At 39.5% G+C, this 19,782-nt stretch overlaps 1 protein-coding gene and 2 long non-coding RNA genes across 4 annotated transcripts in view; 1 reads left to right on the plus strand and 2 right to left on the minus strand.

Moving 5' to 3' along the window:
• Positions 1-19,782, minus strand: part of LOC142143738 (uncharacterized) — a 713,023-nt gene that overhangs the window by 99,039 nt on the left and 594,202 nt on the right. The gene's annotated exons all lie outside the window — the stretch shown is intronic.
• GPR17 (G protein-coupled receptor 17) lies at positions 836-11,425 on the plus strand. Its single transcript, XM_075201823.1, has 2 exons — positions 836-874; positions 9,434-11,425. Exon 2 carries the CDS (start codon positions 9,478-9,480, stop codon positions 10,474-10,476), a length of 999 nt encoding a protein of 332 aa, XP_075057924.1. The 5' UTR covers positions 836-874; positions 9,434-9,477; the 3' UTR covers positions 10,477-11,425.
• Positions 9,688-16,123, minus strand: LOC142143726 (uncharacterized). 2 transcript variants are annotated; one of them, XR_012689571.1, is made up of 4 exons: positions 16,049-16,123; positions 13,988-14,136; positions 10,299-10,487; positions 9,688-10,225 (listed from the first exon to the last, which is right to left on the minus strand). It is a non-coding gene; the product is annotated as an uncharacterized LOC142143726 (long non-coding RNA). The 2 variants fall into 2 exon arrangements; XR_012689570.1 differs by having other exon boundaries at positions 9,688-10,487.

The raw sequence follows: 19,782 nt of genomic DNA on the forward strand, positions 1-19,782 counted from the left end.
AGTAGAAGAATTTTATATTGGATTCGTTGAAATACAGGCAACCAATGTAGAGACTGACAGAGTGGCTCAGCAGAGGGAGAACGGTTTGCAAGGAAAATCAATCTAGCCGTTGCATTGTAGTATGTATCTTTATAATCATTCAATTTTTATGGCTATTTGTTCATCAGCGGTACCATTTACATATCTAGGTAACCATAATGGTTGCCAGAGCCCTCAACAATTATAAGAGCTGAGTTTAAATATAGAATGACTCTTATTTGTGCATGGTCACTTGGGGTAATACGGTCTATATATTACAACTATCTCATCATCCATCTGGTAAAAGTTAATAAGTAGCAACCCTTGTTACTTGTGAGATTTATAATAACTACAGGGAACCACTTAAAGAGATGTCTCCTAATCAACCCATTTCCAAAAATACAGTCTCCTATTTTCCCCTGCATGCCCCAGAATCCACTTTTAAAATAAGCCTGCAGCTGTGCTGGACAGCAGAACAAGATGAGTATGTGTGAGCCCATTGCATGGCGGGGACTCTGTGATGAGGAGCTTATTATGCTTAATAGCGCACAAGGGATGATAGTTTCTTCTGATAAAAAGTCATACCCCCCCCCCTCCCCCTTACATATACCCTCCAAGTTACTATGGCAACAGTGCACTGATCAGTTTCTACAGACACACTCCCCTCTTTGTCCTATTATGAATTACTGTTTTGCCTGTCTAATTGGGGGGTGAAGGGGAGGACAGGAATGTGGGACACCCTCCCTCTTGTGAAAGAGTTGGCTATCCTACCCCAACACACAGCCCTACTTATAGTAGGGGATGAGAAAAGGAGAATCATTAAGAGTGGCACAAGGGATAGAAGACTGATGAGGCTGTAAGTACATCATCTATTCTACTTGGTATTATTATTGCCAATTCCAGAAGTATTTCAGAAGCTGTAGTTAATATTCTCCAGCTAATGGATGTATATAGCCCATCGAGGCTAAATGCATATTTAATATCCAGTTAGGCTGTCTGTCTCATTTATAATCCCTTGAAATTGCAAGTATGGCTAAAACACCATTGAGGTTAGCATGTAAGTACAGACCAAAGACTAGGGTGGATGAGATTGTTGTTGATTGATAACTAAGCCTTTTCTATTTGACAAATAAAGCAGATAGGTGTAGTTTAGTTTAGTGACATTTTTATATATGTATGTATAAAAGAAATGGTCTATACAAAACTTTCAGATGATGTTAAAGTCACATGGGTGCAGCGAGTAATGTCCATGGTTGTGTTAAATGCTTAATACATTTTATGGAGTCTTTATACATGTATGTATTTGTATTATTTTTGAAATGCTAAGGTTAATGATTCTGAATTTACATAATATTAAGATATAATATAATCAGAGTTAAATAATTACAGTTAAACATGTTACATGTTGCTTACAACTTAGTCAACATTACACAAAACATGTTTCTTTTATAGAAAATTGTTCCAAATTATTTAGCTAGTCTTAAAAGTACATCTCAAAATATACATTATATTCTCCTAACTTGGTGACATTATAAGTTGGTCTGCTTAATACATCTGAATACATGAAGCAGGATATGAGTTTTAGGAGATTTCATGTGATTTCTGTAAAGCATTGAAACACAAGCAGCTACTGAATGTGTTCATATATATTTACGATGCACTTTCGATTTTGTGCTGTGAATACAATTAACATTTTGTACATAAGGGTTATTTACTAACAATGCACAAATGTGCAAATCTGCGCAAAACGCACATTAACTAATCTACAATTAGCTTTCATTTGCCTAGTGCAAGTTAGATACTGGAAGCAAATGTGTAATCGATTGTTCTGAGCATTGTTAATAAATGACCCTTATCGACTAATTCTGCAACAAATGTGTAATCAGATTAGATGTTCTAAGACTCACTGAGTACTCACTAGCACCATCACACACTGGATAGTGTTACCATTAACTCAGACCCAGGGACATGACCCCATCCAGCTGGTACAAATTGCTCTGCTACTGAACGGTCTATTTTCAGGAGACAGGGATCATGTTGGATAATCTGTTTTCAAGGTATCATTAGACAAACGTCAATAATGAAGAGATTCTGAAGTCAACATTTCAATCTAAACTAATTAGGGTGGAGGATGATGAGAAGTGTAGTTAAACATAATTTGGGATTAGAGGAGAACTCCAATGAAATTTGTTTTTAAGGATTAACCCCTCTCCTCCCAAATAACGGATCCATGGGGGCTTCATGTCTAGGGCCCCCACTAACACTTGTAGTTGTCAGTGGGAGTTGTAGGCGCTTGTAGACGCCCTGGAGAAGTTTAAATGAATACACCACTCATTGCAGTGTGCCGATAATGCAGATTGGATAGCTGTCATGTCTGTGATCTGGAAAATGCTAATAAAGGCCCCCTTTAAAAAAAAAAAAAAAAAAAAAAAAGAAATCTGGATAATAAGCTCATTGTTGAGATACTAGGAATTGCAGAAAGTTGTGAGGAAATGAATGTACATTTATATCATGCATTGTGCAGCTATGCTCACAAGAAATAGAGACAGGGCTGGTGCTAGCATGTCTGGTTCCCCCCTGCAAAAAATAAATGTGCGCCCTCCTCCTTTACAATTATTTGTTCATTGACTAATGCTTTCCTACTTTTAATACAAATCATATTATAACTTTCATAAAGAGAGTAATACAGACAAGTAAATTAAACAGTGCACATTTATTGTTATATGGATAATCTAAATGAAGAATATGTATTCTTTTATAATAAGATTTTACATTTTTAGCAAATTAATTTGGTGAGAAGTATAGATGAGAAAACAATGCCCCCTTCATCACACTGTGACATCCTTAATCATCCAACTATGCACCCCCTGCATTTTCACACTGACCCCCTTCTGCATTTCCACACTCCCCCCCCCACCCCTGTATCTTCACACTGTCCTCCCCCTGCATTTCCACACTCCCCCCCCACCCCTGTATCTTCACACTGTCCTCCCCCTGCATTTCCACACTCCCCCCCCCCACCCCTGAATTTTCACGCTCTTCCCTCTGTTTTTACTTACCTTTTCCTCTTCCTCTTCTGTCTTCTTATCTTCGGGGCCGGGCGCCGGGGAGCGCTGTAAGTGACTTTTTTTAAAAATAAATTCAACTCATTTGCATATGACATAAATGAGAGTTAACATTTTAGTGTATAAATGAATACGTATTTGCACAGCTCTGCATGAGAGAACACTATGTTAATATATGAATATGGTATTCAGTCTGTAGATTCATAAACAAAAAATTAATGTATTAACATTTGCAGAAACAATAGATTGAATAATTCTTAGACACGGGCTAAATGCTTTTATATCTTATGTAATATAAAAATTATATTTTATATTTTATAATGCTCGTATCCATTTTAAATGGCTGATCTGAGGCCACACAGACATATGCCTGTCAGAGCAAATAGGAGCAGATAGGAACATAATAAATGAACACTGCAAAATCTTTCCAGCTCTTTCACATTCTGACCAACACGTCACTAAATAGGTCTGTGTGGACATAACCTAAAGGATTGTTATTCCTAATATTACAGGACCAATGGCAGCACAACTTGTAAGTAATTAACAGAGCAAACTTTACGTGCCTCTTACAGTAGTGATCCCAAACTGTCATTGTATCACATACAAGAGATTAATTAGATTAAGTGGCATAACCAATAAAATACTCCTTCCCTTATTTGATTCTTCCAGTCTCCTTCCCTTGCAATAAGATTATCCTTCTCCAGTCCAAGAGCAGTCAGGGGTTTCAGATGTGCACATTGGCAAAGCCTGTGGCTCTGATTGCACCTGCTTATCATGGAAGCCTTGGTCATCAGACAAAGTAAGACTGTGGATGTCTGCAGTGTCTGAAGTCTATCTGGTGTCAATATTGACATTTTAAAGAACTATACTTTTTTTTCTATTATACAAGTTCTGTTGCAGGTTTAGATGAGCTATGTGTTGTAATTCTCCTTTATGGCTCACTAACAGTTGCTCTCTGATGTTGGGTAAGTGTTCTTTATCCTTGTTTGACCTTGGACTTTAATTACTTTTTTATTACTGCTACAGTGTTCTGAACCCCACAATCAGCGACTGATAACCCCTATACAGAAGCTATGTTTTTCCCCATTAGTAGCACCTTTCCCGGAACCACACTGTTCACTGGTACTCGTATGCCCCCTGGACTTAATCCCAGTAGTGTACAGTTGTTAACAGAAGTGAGTAAGGTAGAGTCAGGGAAACACACAGCTATGGAGCAACACATAGACAAAACAAGACAGATAGAACACAAAGAGGATAGTCAACTGACAAGCCGAGTCAGAGAGCAGGAGAGGAACACAAGGTCAATAAACAGGCAGAGAGTTCCACGGCAGGCAGAGATCCAACAGCAAGGTCCAGTAAACAAAGCTAAGGTCAAAAACACTGAATCCAGCAGCAGAAGATATACCAATATATAGCGGATATAGATACAGGAACAAACCTAGGTATTCCTAACACCAGCAAGGCAAACATGGCAGTGTATTTATACAAGTCCTGGCCAACCAGCTGCTGGGTAGAAATCATGTGAGCAGAGAGTGTTGGCTGGTCAGCTGCTAGGTAGTGAGCAGTGATGAGTCTTGCAGGAGCTAATAAATCAGCTAAAATGTGGAATCCCTGTTAGCTGCTCTGGAAGCAGGGCGACACACAACAACTCTGATTTTAAGCAAAACCTAGAATGGATTATTTAGACAAGAGAGTAGTAAAAATATAACATTACAAACCCTCAACAGGATAACCTTAATTATTCTTATGGAACAAATTTCTTAACTTTTAGGCATGGAGATCTTTAAATGACATCCAGGTCCTTTCTTGTGGACCATAGCCCTTCCACTGGGCAATATATTGGTGCTGGTTTCTGACTTTGTATGAATCTAAAATATTTTGTATCTGGAATTCAGTATGCCCGTCAATACTAACAGGGGGAGACTTGGAAGTATGTTTCCTATAAAAAGTTCCGCACCGGGTCATACCACATCAAATCAACACAAGGTTTCAAACTGACCATTTTAAATTTTAATTAAATCTGGTATAACAAATGCTGTCATGGGTGTAAAGAAAATCCCCAAATCTTACACGCCTTTAAAGTTGCACTTTTTAATGAAAAATGTGCATTTAACGGTTTTTTTTCTAGCTCACATTCTCTAATTTCAGTTACATTTGGTACAAAAAATGTTGTCATGGGAGTAAACCCCCCCCTCCTCCTCCAATGTTGGGCTGATATGTGCACTGGTTTTAAAGTTAGATGTCTTGATAGCTGCAATTTTTCAACGAAAAACTTGCTTTTAACATTTTTTTATATTGCTTTTGTAGCTAACCTGATTGAGCTAGAGTTGGCAAAAGTCTCAGTTTAAACCTCTTTTTATGGGCTTTCATATGATATCTAACACACAAGTGTCCGTTTGTGTGCCATATTATGCGTGAAATACCTCTGCGCATGCTCAGAAATGGACCTTATCTCAATGAACGCAAATACCACTTATGACTACGACTTGAGAGCCAGAACAGGGGGAGGGAAGGGATGGATTAACGTATGCCATGTACAGTAAGGGCGATCCGATGCAGATGCGGACAATTCAAGTCCTGTGCTTAGCGCAAGTACGCTTGGTTTCAGCCATATTTTTTGTACCCACTGCCAGGCAGTTATAAATGCCGACTGATAGTGATGACTGACACAGCATTGTCTTTGTTTTAAAAACTACATGTATGAGTGCCACTAGCTAACAATGAACATTTATGTTAAACAAGGAAGATTGATTATATAAACACATTGTATGTACAGTACACATTAAAAGCATCTTGAATTATGTATTTAATGTTAAAAAATTTGTTTTTCAAATCCATATTTATATTACTTATGCTGTGAGTAGTTAAGAGTTGTTCATTTAAAAGGGAATGTATTTTTTTTTCCTGCATTTTGATGTGACCTTTTAGTGAACAGACCCTTGTGTGTATCTACATACGGTGAGTGACATTTAGGCAGAGTACTTACACCCAGATTCAAATTGAAATGTATCTTGAGATACGTTTGGATTTGAATACAGTTGGAACCATTCACAAGATGTATGCTATTTTTTTTTATAACTTGCATGCAAGTTATATCCGAACATGAAGCAGGCCCTATTTCTTCAGCTCATTCACTCGGTTATCACCGATTGGCTAGCTTTGTTAACTATTGACTCCTGTGGCAGTGGTCAAGTTTTAGAATATTTAGGTGTGACCTAAGTAGAAGACAGTCAGTTGTACTGAAGTGCTCACAATGTACAGCGTCCTATCCTACCCTACCAAAAGAGTTAACAACTAATGATCTTGATTAAGATTCAAAACCATTGTCATGAACATAGAGAACTTACAGTTATTTATAAGGGATAAATATTAACTGCAGTGTAAATATGTTATATTAAATGAATCCATTGACAAGTTTAGCTAAAGTGTAAAATGTGAAGACATGTGCGTATTTGCACATTCCAGTGTGAGAAGATAGGAGTGTCACCTATGGCAGCTTCAAAGGGCTCTTGCTGTGAGATATATCCTGACACAAGTTAGTTTTTGGACTCCTGAATAGACTTTGTGGGGCCGGTCACAGCTGGACATCCTTGCAGCCCAAGGCAGCATTTTGAAGGCCTATACAGGTATATAGAAATATGAGCTTCCAAGGAAAATGTCTTCTTAGTTCATATTTTGGGAAATCCGGGTGGCACTCCATACTGAGGAGCAGAAATCACACCGGGTTGTGAATGACAGGTACGGATGGAACCCGGGAACAGCAAAAATCACATATCTTTGGAAAAGGTATGTCACATTGTCAAAATGTCATCATGTTTGGTATCAAAAGATGGATTTAGGGATTTATTAAGAAGGGATTTATTAATAATAAAATTGGGTCTGTTTGACGCTCCACAGTGAAGTTAGGTCACATAGCAGAATGGAGTAGTAAATCAGACAACATGCAAATGGTGATTGAAAAAGTGTCACAGGCCACAACTCCCTCGGGGTAGAAAGAGGTGTGGAAGTGTCTTTAAAAGGCTGAGACCAGATACAGCAAATTGTCAGACTTTTTGGGAAATCAATTCACATTGATTATCTGTCCATCTTGAAAGGCAATTTCCCTTGGCCAGAGAAGGGATTCACGTAAGTGCTACTCTGAATGTAATCCCTTTTATTTTAAACTGTTTTTTGTTATGTCAATTTATTAATTGTTTATTCCTTATTTTTTATATCTGTATGCCCTGTACTTTTGTACATTAAATTTATAATTTAATATTGGCGTCCTAGATACTCTAATAAATCCATTAGCCTGTTAAGAATATAGCTCGGCCAAGTTAACCCTTTGAATGTCAGTGTGTGATTTGTTGATACATTTGATTAATAAGCTGTGTGCGCTTGCAGTTACATTTGTGTAATAGTCTGGAGGTGTGAAGAGTTAACCCTTTGCTTGCTGGTGTGGGTATTGCTAGTCTGTGGATAGCTAGAAGCCTTGTGTGCCAGTGTGGGACAGTATATTGGGGTCCTATTGTCCGTATTCAGTAGATGGTGGCAAACCTGAAGTATGGGAAGTGTGATTGCTGTTTTGGGACGATTCAATAGATCTACAACCTGTGTGATAGGTAAAGAGAGACTGCGGGCTGGAATCGTGTGACCTCATATAGCAAGCACCCCAAAGTCACGGCAGCTGGGAGCGTTTCTGTGACAACCATGTTATGATGTGAGTTTTCTGTACAGAATTGCAGTGGAATTAGTGGCGCTATATAAATAGCTACTGATGATGATGATGATGATAATGAAATTAAACTAGTTTAAGAAAAGTAATATTCTTTATTTAAATTGATGTTCTTGTAAGTATTGGACTTATTTCCTTAAAATTAAAATGACCAGAGGTCCCGGTATAATGGGCAGAAGTCCCTACAACCCCTCTAAACTATAACAAAACATTTTCAGTAAACTTTAATTTGTATAAAAGACTTGACAAAACACTTGTTCAATACTTTTCTTAAATGAAAATAACATTACCTTTTCTACTTTTTTTTTTGTTAACCTGACACAAAAAAATCCCTTAAATATTTACTGACCCATACACTACCACTGACAGTCACTCAGTGATTAAATAAAAGTCCCCGTGATTCCACTTCACCAACCACTCAATCACAAGCAGTGTGGGAAAACTCTTGTGATTGGCTTGCAGGCACCTCCATGTTGTAACGCGGTGGTGAAGTATTACAAGTGCCCTCCAAGGAATCTAAAGAAAAGTTTCACATACACACACTCAAAATTGACATAATTTATTTGAGATGTAAGTAGTAAGTTAAACTGAGTAATATTTATTAGTAAAACTGAAGTGTATTTAATATAAAGTGGTGGTAATAAACGGGTAGGAGGTGACGTTTATCTAAAGATTCTTCCCCCTCTCCGGACATCGTGGTGCACGTTTACTTTGTGGAGGCTATACTTCAGTGTGGAGAGAAGTCGTGAACCTGCCTTAGTGCACGTGGCTCCACAGAGTTCAATCAGGAGAGAATGTGGAAAGTGTGCTCAACGGGAACATTTAATAAGTAGAGTATTCTAAGAAAAGCTTTGTATTATAAATAAGAATACAAAGAGTGGACATAAAAAAAAATAAAAAATGGAAGCACCAACATAAGTCATAAGTCATATAGGTCATATAGGATATAGGATGTTGGGCAATGCACTGTAGCATTGTGTCTACCAGTGTCTGAAACTGTGCGGAAGGTATGCAGCAACAGCCCCCACACAAGAAAATTCCTTGGCTAAAAGTGCCTGGTTATTGGAGGTGCAAAAGACTGTCTCAAGTGTTGTTCTGCCATAAATTACACATATTTCCAACCTACAGTATATGCAGCCATTTTCACAGAAATACTTGGACCCAGAGGTAATTTTACTAACCCAATAATAAATATATGATACATATACCCATATACAGTTAGCTGTATGACACCGTACTCTCAGTGCTGCAGACTTCTGTCACCACTTCAACTATCACTTGACCCATTCTAAGTTGTTGCCACATGGGACACCTATAGTAGAGTAAGGATTGATGGGGTAGCGAATAACTGAATCAGGGAGCGGTCTTCAAGCAGAGGAACAGAGAGGTCTCTGCCACATACCTGAATTGGATGATGCAGAGGGACCTGCAAGCATTTGTAATACTTACGTATACTTTTATTGACAGCGCACATCCCCTTAAAAAATGTATCTACCTGATAAACAAAGCAAAACATTGCTAGGTCATCACTCCTATTTCATTAGAACTAGGTGGCACAAATGATAAATTATATAAACCTTTTTTTAATTTTTTTAATACTGAATATGGAACTAATCAGTTTGTCTCTGTCTTTTAGTGTTGTATTCAAGAAGCTTCAAGAGGCGCGATTCTGAGGACAAAATGTTAAATAATTCCTCCAGCTTGGCTTGGGTGGATCCGTGTGTTCATGAAACGTGGTTGGAGAATATTCTGCTGTCTGTTTGCTACGTGCTTGGACTGCTTGTTGGAGGCCTGGGAAACATACTAGCCATCTCACTCTTTGCAAAAGACCGTCAGCCTAAATCACCATCTGACATCTTTCTCCTTCACCTGGCCCTATCAGATCTCTTCCTGTTGCTCAGTCTACCCACTCGGCTCTTCTACCATCTCTCAGGAAATAGCTGGCCTTTTGGCTCGTTGGCATGCAGACTTTCTGGTTTTGTTTTCTACCTAAACATGTATGCCAGTCTTTATTTTCTGGCAGGGATAAGCATTGACAGGTACCTGGCCATTGTACACCCCCTTAACTCTGTCAAGTTTCGAAAGCCATTACATGCTCATGTGACTTGCGGCTTCTTGTGGGCCATTGTCGCCTTTGCCACAGCACCATTGCTATTAGGCCGTGGAGTAGCAATGGAAGAAACCGTTTGCCGGTTGTTGTATCGTGAAACTCCATCTTTGCGAGCACTGTCATCACTGAGTGCAGCGTTTGCCATTCCCTTCTTAGGCACAGTCACTTGCTATGGTCTTATTTTGAGGCGTCTTAGGAAAGGAGGTGATAGGAAGCCCAAGGAGCGTGCAGTAAAGATGGTGCTTCTGGTCCTTACAATATTCCTGATCTGCTTTGTTCCATACCATCTCAGCCGGGCCCTTTACCACGTCTTGATGCCTGGAGGTGAAAGCACAGCCAAGTTATCATCCTGTGACTTAAGACAAGGGTTAGCATTGGCAAACAGATTTACCTCCTGCCTGAGCACTCTAAATGCTGCCCTGGATCCGCTGGTCTACTTTTTTGCTGTCAAGAAATTCCGTCAGACTCTTGCTCGTTTGCCATGTAGACGGGATGGAACAGACAACAGGAAAAACCGTGAAGAAGGACGAACAGAGGACAGCTCACTCAGTGCCAAGACAGATGTATAACAGGAAATTAACTAAAAAATTCAAGGAGAACATGAAAAATGCTTATGAAATGACACTAACAATGGAAAGCTTCCAGTCTGGTCCATCAAAGAAAATCAACTACTTTCCAGTCAATTTTCTCAGACATTACAACAAGGGACAAATAAAAATCCCTGTAATTACTGGACACTCAAAGACTGCAAATCAAATCCTGCATTGTTCAAGTCTGGAGACTTAGCACGCACTGATTATTCACCAGTTTGTTATGTGAACATAGACTTCAATGGCACAACACAGACAGCACTGACTGTACAAACACAATCTGACTATTCCCACACTGCAGCCTCAATCAACTTAACTTCTATAGCTCTATATATATATGGCTTATAGTCTATATATTGTTTATGGTCAAAACATTAGCGCATATAGCTTATTAATGAATTATGTTAATTTACATAATTGTTTTACAGGCAGCTAGCAAATTATTATGACGTGGTAAACACATCAGTTCATGGGGACGACGACTATAAAAATGGACTAATTTGAAAGTAAGCATATTACACCCCTTTGGCATTTATATTTCAGAACTGCTCATCTTAGATTGGGGGAATCAGTTGTGGTTTAAGTTAGCTTATAAATTATAGTAGTGATATTCCTGATGTAACTGATCCTGCTACATTATGTTTGGAAAGTAAATTATAAACGGTTTGCTGATTGTTGTGCTGTATTAACACTCAATTAATCTATTTTGTTTGCATTGTGCAATCCAGCAAAATGATTCTGCCCTAAGGGCTTATATTAGTTCTGTATAGACAGATCTCAAGGCATATAATTGGGACTTGTAGTCAGGAAACCATTATGGCTAAGCTTCACTCCATCTATTCGCCACATAGGTTTTATACAGAACATTGCATGGCTCTGGCGGTCCCAGAGCAGAGTATACAGGCACCACATCGACATTTCATCCTCATGTAAGATTATAATGATATATATATATATATATATATATATATATATATATATTATATATATATATATATATACACATACATATACACATATACATATACATATACACATACATATACACACACACACAGTGTCAGAAAGGGTCCGTAGTGCCGTACAGCATAGAACAAAACAGTACACAGCATTACACTACAATAAACACACAGCAGCTCAAATCATAACACAGCTATGAATAGCCAGACAGAACAATAAGGTGTAAGGGTATCCCAAAACATTAATAACCTAGAAAAGAGAAGGATGAGGTGGGTGAAAGAATCAGAGCAAGCTGAATCTGTGTCCTGGAGCGTAGGCGCAACCAACAGCATCAGAGCCAGTGATTGAACTATGGAGACAAGGGAGATGTGGAAGCCGAAGGCATAGAGCCCAGGGACATCGAAAATATAGCTGCATGCAGAAGGCAAGGATAGTAAGCAGAGGAGGACATGAGATAAGAGGGCACTATTCACATGAGCTGACAATCTAAAGGAAAGAGGCAGACAAATGGGGCGACATGTTGGGGAACTAGAAATCAGATGGGCAGGCTAGAAACAGGAGTGGGTGACATGAAAAGGGGAGGATGAATGAGGTAGAGAAATACTTTGTTAGTGAAAAGGCACAGGGAGAGGTGGAATAAGGAGGGAATGGTTATACAGTGTAATGGTAGGGTTTACTGAACAAGTGGGTTTCAAGAGATGGTTTGAAGCTAGGCAGGCTAGGGGATAGCCTGATAGAACGCAGGAGATTGTTACAGAGAAGAGGGGTAGCACGGGAGAAATCATGGATGCGGGAGAGAGACGTGGTTACCAGAGGGGAGGGTAAGTGAGGCGGCAGACGTTGGACGGTCAGAGAGAGCATGTGTATGGAGATGAGGAGTTGGAGAGGGCCTTGCAGACAAGGAGTGTGAATAGGACTTTGCAGGTGAAAGGAAGCCCGTGTAAGGCATAAGAGAGAGGCTGAGGCAGAAGTGGACTGGCGAGAGAGATGAAGATTAGTCTTGCCGCAGCATTGAGTATAGGTTGAAGAGGAGGGAGATGGATGAGAATTGGGAGATTGGATATGGGGGTGAAGGAGAGGGAGGAGTCCAGGATGACACCCAGGCATCAAACTTGAGGAAGAGAGCAGATGGTGCCATTGTCAACAGTGATGGACAGGTGGGGAGGGAGGAAACTTAGAGGGAGGAGATGGCAGAGAGGCAGCAGGACCCCTGAGGAAGGAAGATGAGTTAGATAAGCTCTGTTCTACTGCCTCACTTAAATGCACATCACTTACTTCTTTCCTTCCTCAGGGCAGGTCGCTGTGTAGGGAGAGAGACACTAATTGTGTCCGTTACATTTAGCTGTAAGTATTGCTAAATAGTGACCTAGTCGTGGCTTGTGGACTGATCCCTATCACAAGTAGCAATTAGCATTTAATGTAAGGAGACAGTGGCAGAACTACAATTGATGCTGTACTCCGGGGCCCATGGAGATAATGGGGCTCATTTTAAATGTAAATGAGTAATTATGTATAACATGAAAAAAACCATGTGCTTCCAGAAGATGCATCGCAGCAGAAGACTTTGTGGAACCATCATGAGAAACTCAGAGTGGAAACTTCTAATAAAAGGAGGATGTGAATGGTTAAGAAGTGACGTTTAAATTAACAATATAACCATTTTTTTTGTTTTCAGCTTGCTAAATATATGTATTGATTATTTTTTTTGTCAAGCTTGTAGTTTCCAATATGAGAACAGAGTTTCCAGACACTGGTGTGTCTATACTTGTCACACGTGCACATAAGGCACCGAGCTCTACAACAAACCATGTTCTTTTTTTAACGATTTTGAATAAAAAACAAAACAAAAATGTATACAACCCCACCGGTTATGACATCTCCTCACATTACCCTTCTCGAGAGCCCCACCGTTAACTGATTGGTGCCATTTGCCATTCACTGCTAGCGTTAACAGCCTGCGCTTAGAAACACTGCCAGTGAGAAACAGGTTGGAGATTCAATAATTTTAATCAGTAGGACATTGTGAACTTTGTCATTAAATCAATCCACAATGTATTACTACACACCACGGTCCTAAGGAACAGGAACATCTAGGAAAAGTTGGGTCAAGCAGTTTTGGCAGCACTCCAGACTGTCAGTGGTATGGGGTGCTTTTCATAGTAACTTCTAAAGCACATAGAATAAGAACAAATACTGAAGAGAATTGCAGTCAGAATCCCAGAAATTGTGCTATATATTTAGATATTTGGAGGCAAAATGTTACACTCCAGCAGTCAATTTTAATTTATTGTGACACTATTCCAGAGATGACAGATGTATTTCAAACAAATGGCACAGAATTATTCATGAGATAGCAATTCAGATTGCAGAAAATGTATTCACCCCCTACAAGTGTAGCGCGTTAATTTACTTTTGGTTCTTTATTAAGGTTGAATAGGATATTAAAGAAGACCTTCGTAAAACAAAATGTTACTCTGTAGCAGATGTTCGTCACTAAAATATTAATGTAATAAAGTTTAGTAGGTGATACCTGGGATGAAACTTGCGTCTTTGGGGATTTAATGAGCAGACAGACTGTGCTGCTTCTCAGGATTCCTCCAATAATCTGTTACTGTAGTAGACAGCCTTCAATCACCAGTCAGTGACAATATTATTTACTTGGCACATGTCAAACAGGAGCTACACACCAGTAAATGAAAAAAATTAAGATTTTGGGGTACAAATCACTGAATCTAAATACCTGTCAGACAAGGTATGTTGTAGTCATCAGGCCTCAAAATCCAAGAACATAATTTACATGCAAGACCGTTTTAATCCAGTTTTTTATCACATACAAATGAGTTGTGCCTAGCATGGAAAGCATTATTATGGTAATGTCTATGGAGAGCTCCAAGGCTAGTGACACACGTGTGCATGTACAGTATATCAACCATAGGATTCCAATCATTACAACCTAAACATAATCAATCACTGTAAAAAAAAAAAAATGCAAAAACAAGTAGGATAGAAAATGTGGATTTTATATTTTCTTTTATCTAAAACTAGCAATGACATTTTTCTATTTAAAAAAATAAATAAAAAAATCACTGAAAGTGTTTTCCATAGAATTGATTTCAATTACTAAAATCCTGAGCAGAATCCTCCATAAACAGACTTTTCCTAATGGTCAGTTTTAGAATGCACATGGCAAGTGGAAAACAGCTTAAAACTGATAATGTGAATTAGCAGCTTCAACACAAAGTATTGGCCCAACTGACTTCTACTGACTTGAAGATTCTGCATTACTCATAGAAAACAAGGGTTGAACCTTGTGAAAGCAGTCATTTGTTTAAGAGAAAAGGTAGCCTGAACATTGTCATTAACAGAAAAAAAATAGTTTAATGGAATGTAAAATGTGTGGCTACAGAATTGCAAGGTTGCCGATGAAAACAATAATGAACAGTAAACCTGGAGGTTTGCAAAGTACATGACACTTAAGTAAATGGGTAAAAAAAAACACACCATTGTATTACCTTTTAAATAGTTTCCTTAAATATAAAGAAACATGCATGGTTATTTCTCAAGTAAACGTTAAACCAGCAATTCCACATAGATCTTTTATTTCTTTAAATCGCACTTTAAGTACCTTTTAAGCAAAGTATGTGTGTAGGATAGGGAGGGGGTAGTGTTATATTAGATAGAGCACATAGCTTAGAGCAGGGTTTCCCAAACACAGTCCTCAGAGCTCCCTAACAGTGCAGGATTTCCATATCTCCTCGCTGGAGCACAAGTGTATTAATTACTGACTGACACTTTGTAACAGATCCACAGGTGGCCCTAATTATGTCCCATGTGATCCGGAAAACCTGCACTGTTGGTGAGCCCCGAGGACTGGGTTTGGGAAACCCTGGCTTAGAGGGATTTTCCAAGGCTTCTGCTTATTGCATTGTGATATGCGACTGTGGTTGCCATGGTAGCATCAGTCTAATTCATTAATGACAGCCTCAAAACAAAACAACTGTAAAAACTAACATTCTTCTTGTAGCCTTCCTCAGGGATTTATGTTAACATACCTCATTTTTTCATGGTATTACGGCTTTAATTAGAGGACATTTATAAAAAAAAAAAAGTGATACAGGTATCTGTGAATAACAGGTGAGATTAGTTCTAGAAAACATTTTTCTTAATCTTCTTAACGATACTTGAATACTGAGTTAGAATGATTTGGTCATTGTGGGCAAAACCTCCTATTTTAGTTATCCTCCATCGTGTGAAATTACAAGGCCCACAAATCCCATTTCTAAATGTTTCCCAAATGGTTTATTGAGGAGTTATAAATGTTTACATACAAAATAGTACGGACAGCCTTTCAGTGCATTCTGTGACAGCGCCTGCTACAAACAGTAGTTTTAGTCATGAACCATTATTGTCTTTATTTAAAGATCACCTGTGTGTGCTCTAAAAATTCCAGTCTCACCCTCTATAGACAGCACTTCCCAACTGTTGGTGGTCATACTTACCATCCTGTCAGACATTGCTTTAGAGGGAGGAGAGTGGGATGGAGAGGTGACGCCGACCACTCGTGGCTGCCAGTTGTGAACACAATATTTACCTCAGAAATAAATCCAAAGAGAGAATACGAAACCAGGCAGGAATTTCACTTTCACTGTTCTGCACACAATACAACTAAAAGGGAGAATTAGTTTACTATAAGTTCCCTTTCAAAAGAAAACTTCAGGAATAGTTTTTAATGTTAACAAATACTTGCACCAGTGTTTATTATATATGAAGAACTTGTTCCATAAATGTGGACGGACGTTTAGGCCAATATGGGTGCATTTGCTTACCTCCTACCAGTTCAAATTGGCACAAGGACACAGAGGGGCATATTCAATTGTCCGGATTCCCCGCCGTGTTAAAACTACTACCGCTATTACGGTAATAGTTAGCTGGATTTCAGCTTGCGGGTCAGGGAGCTGCGAGCTGAAATCCAGCGAGAAAACTACTGTAATAATGTTATTTCCACGCACTATTACCGGAGTGCGAGATTTTTGGCGTTTCCACCGACAATTGAATATGCCCCAGAGTGCGACACCCATTGAGAATAAAAATGGACATTAATTTGCAACTTTAGATTACACACCAAGAACATTATCACTCTATATCTTCTCCATATTTTGACTGCCCTCATATAACATTATTAAAATGCAATAGGAGGTACCATACACTAGCATGCAAAAGTTTGGAATCCTTAAGAAATATCTGTTTTTGAAATAACTGCCACTCATTGATTTACTCAAGGTACCATTATATTGTCATAACTTTTATTTCACATAACTGTTCTATTCATCAAACTTTACATTCATTAAATAATCCTCCATTTGCAGTAATTGCAGCTGTGCAGACATTTGGTTTTCTATCAGTTGTTGAAGATATTCAGGGGAATCTGTATCCACGACGTCTGTAGCGCTTCCCAGAGATGCAACTGGCTAGTAGAGTATTGTTCCCTGACCTTACAGTTACACTCATCCCACAGCTCCATGTGTTTGTGTGGGCTTCTTCCCACACCCCAAAGACATACTGGTAGGTTAATTGGCTTCTGCAAAAATTAACCCTGCAGGGTATTCAGTGTGGTGTGGAAAAAAGTAAGCTCCACAGCAGAGCCTGAGGTAAAGGATTACAGCTGCTTATTATGTATCATTATCACATTCGCTTGTATAATTGACCATTCAGTAAACTGTCTTTCTGTCTGTCTCAGCCCCTTTTCTCCTTCAGCCAAGGGGACAGAGACACGCGCTAGGCTTACTCACCATCTACAGGAAGCAGGGCACTTGTTAAAAAAAAAAATAGACATATGATGGGCCTGCCAACACCTCTTTTTCAGCCCCAAAAAGTTTTTCAAGTGCTCTCAGCAAAAAGTCATCCTGTCAACATTGTATATGCATGAAAATCCCCACAATCTAATAGTTGGGGCATGTGACCTAGTGACAAGGGATGAATGACCTAATGGGGGGGGGGTGGTGGGGGTGTCTGTAGCCACACTTTGTTGGCCCAAAAATATAACATGAAGCAAACTGTGCTGGCTGTTTCAACTGCCTTGCTCATAGCCATTACACAGAAAGATGGCATAAAACTATTTGAAACAGTTTACCCTGTACTAGCAACAAACACATTTTTGAGTAGTGTACCGTTAAGGTGTATTTAGTGCAACCATAACCTTAGAATGATCTCATTCTTCTGCGACATGCTAAAACTGTGAAGTCACATGATTAACCACATCACATCCCCCACAGCTCAATAAGGTACCTTGCTTTATGAACAGAGGGCCTGGTGGAACTGAAACTGTATATATCAAAGCGGTCATTTACATGATAATATCCCCATAATTCTTCCTTCTCCACTACTGGAAAGAGGCAAAAGCTTGAACCTATAAAATGCATTTAAACAAGATTAGGCAAATTGATTTGTTGCTTATAAAATAAATTACTTTAATTGGATCTTTTCAAGTAAAGGAAGGGTGGGGTGCAAGTCTGGCCTAGTTATATCTCATCCCTTCCCAAATTAACAACACTAAAAAGTGTTTTGGATTATTGAAATGTAAATTTCAAGATTATTTTAAAATAAATAATATCTCCACAGGGGTTAATGTAGAATTACAGTACAGTAGGGTCACGAACACTACACCATATAGTAAATCTCGTGAGATATAACTCAGAAAAGGAACACTGCTGATAATGTTAATTCCTCAGGGCTTTTGTGACATCTTGAAGTGCTACAAACTGCTGCAAACTAACTCTGTGGAAAAGTGTCCGATCACATTATGAGATCACAACACCTGCCTGAGGTGGGCCAATAGGTTATCATGCAACTTCTTTTCAAACTGGTGGGAAGATAACATTCAATCACAGTTTAACATGCTACAATGGTGTTGTGCATTCACAGTCAGAGTGCCAGGAAAAGCACCAAAGAGCAGAACCTACTCTGGTCAGTAAGAATGCATGAACTCTGTTTCCTTACATATTCCAGGCAAACTGCGCATTCATTTACATAATTTAGCAAAGTAATGTATTCCTCTATGCATCCTCTCCCTAAAGCTGACCACACACATTATAATCCAAACAATCTGTTTTTATTAAAGCTCAATCTGTAGGGGTGACAATCTATTCTATACTCTCAATGTTGATAGCCAAATGAATTAACACCATCTATTAATTAGGAAATTTTAATCAAAAAGTATTGGGACGGAAGCTGAAATAAGTTTTTGGATAGAAATGTCTTGATAAATGAGTGGATAAATGTCTTATCCACTCTCTGATCATCTCCCCCACCTGGACTACTGCAACCTCCTCCTCACTGGCCTCCCCCACTCATCTCGCTCCCCTTCGATCTGTTCTTAACGCTGCCGCTAGACTTATTTTCCTTTCTCGCCACTCCTCTTCTGTCTCCCCCCCTCTACCTAGCCCTTCACTGGCTCCCATTCCCCTTCAGAATCCTCTTTAAGCTCCTCATATACAAGGCCCTCGCCAACTCCACTGCGCCCTACATCTCCACCCTCCTCTCTATTCATGCTCCATCCCGCCCTCTCCGCTCGGCCTCTGACCGTCGCCTCTCTTCCCCCCTTATAACCTCCTCCCACGCACATATCCAAGACTTCGCCCGCGCTGCCCCCCTCCACTGGAACAAGCTCCCTCCCTCCATCAGAACTTCCCCTAATCTGTCCAGTTTCAAACAGGGTTTAAAAACCCACCTTTTTTTTAAAGCCTTTCAGTCTCCCATTTAACTTCCTACCTTATCTTCTGCCTCTCCCCCTTCTCTGCCTCCGTCCACCTACTCTCCCCTGCGTCTCTCTCTCTGTCCACCCCTCCCCTTAGATTGTACGCTCCTCTGAGCAGGGCCATCTCTCCTCCTGTTTCCACCACTTCTAACGCTGCTCACCAGCTACTTAACCCTCCTCGAAGGCCCTCCACCCCCTCTCACTCCCTCCTCCCCCCTCCCCCCTCTGGGGGTGTCCCTGTCTTCCGCGCCTTCCTTCTTGGGCCCCGTTGTTTGCGGATCCTCCCTCCCCCCGCCCTCTCTAGCTGTGCATTGAGCTTACCGAGTTACTGTGCTTACTGTACTGTGCTGTCTCAACTTGTATTGTAACTCGTTTGTCCCTGTACGGCGCTACAGACACCTTGTGGCGCCCTATAAATAAAAATTAATAATAATAATAATAGAACATTATATTTAGAACAAATAAAAATCCCCATCTATAGGAAATCTAATTCTATAAATTCCTTGTTCTCTATCTTCTTACCCTTATTTTACCTGTAGTCCTATTTTTCAAGTCCCATTTTTATAGGCTCA

The sequence above is a fragment of the Mixophyes fleayi genome, chromosome 3, assembly GCF_038048845.1.
Source record: "Mixophyes fleayi isolate aMixFle1 chromosome 3, aMixFle1.hap1, whole genome shotgun sequence".
In the NCBI taxonomy this organism is placed as follows: domain Eukaryota; kingdom Metazoa; phylum Chordata; class Amphibia; order Anura; family Limnodynastidae; genus Mixophyes; species Mixophyes fleayi.

Bases quoted from the DNA above. Each gene is read 5' to 3' on its own strand.
- GPR17 (XM_075201823.1), top strand. From the start codon at position 9,478: ATGTTAAATAATTCCTCCAGCTTGGCTTGGGTGGATCCGTGTGTTCAT.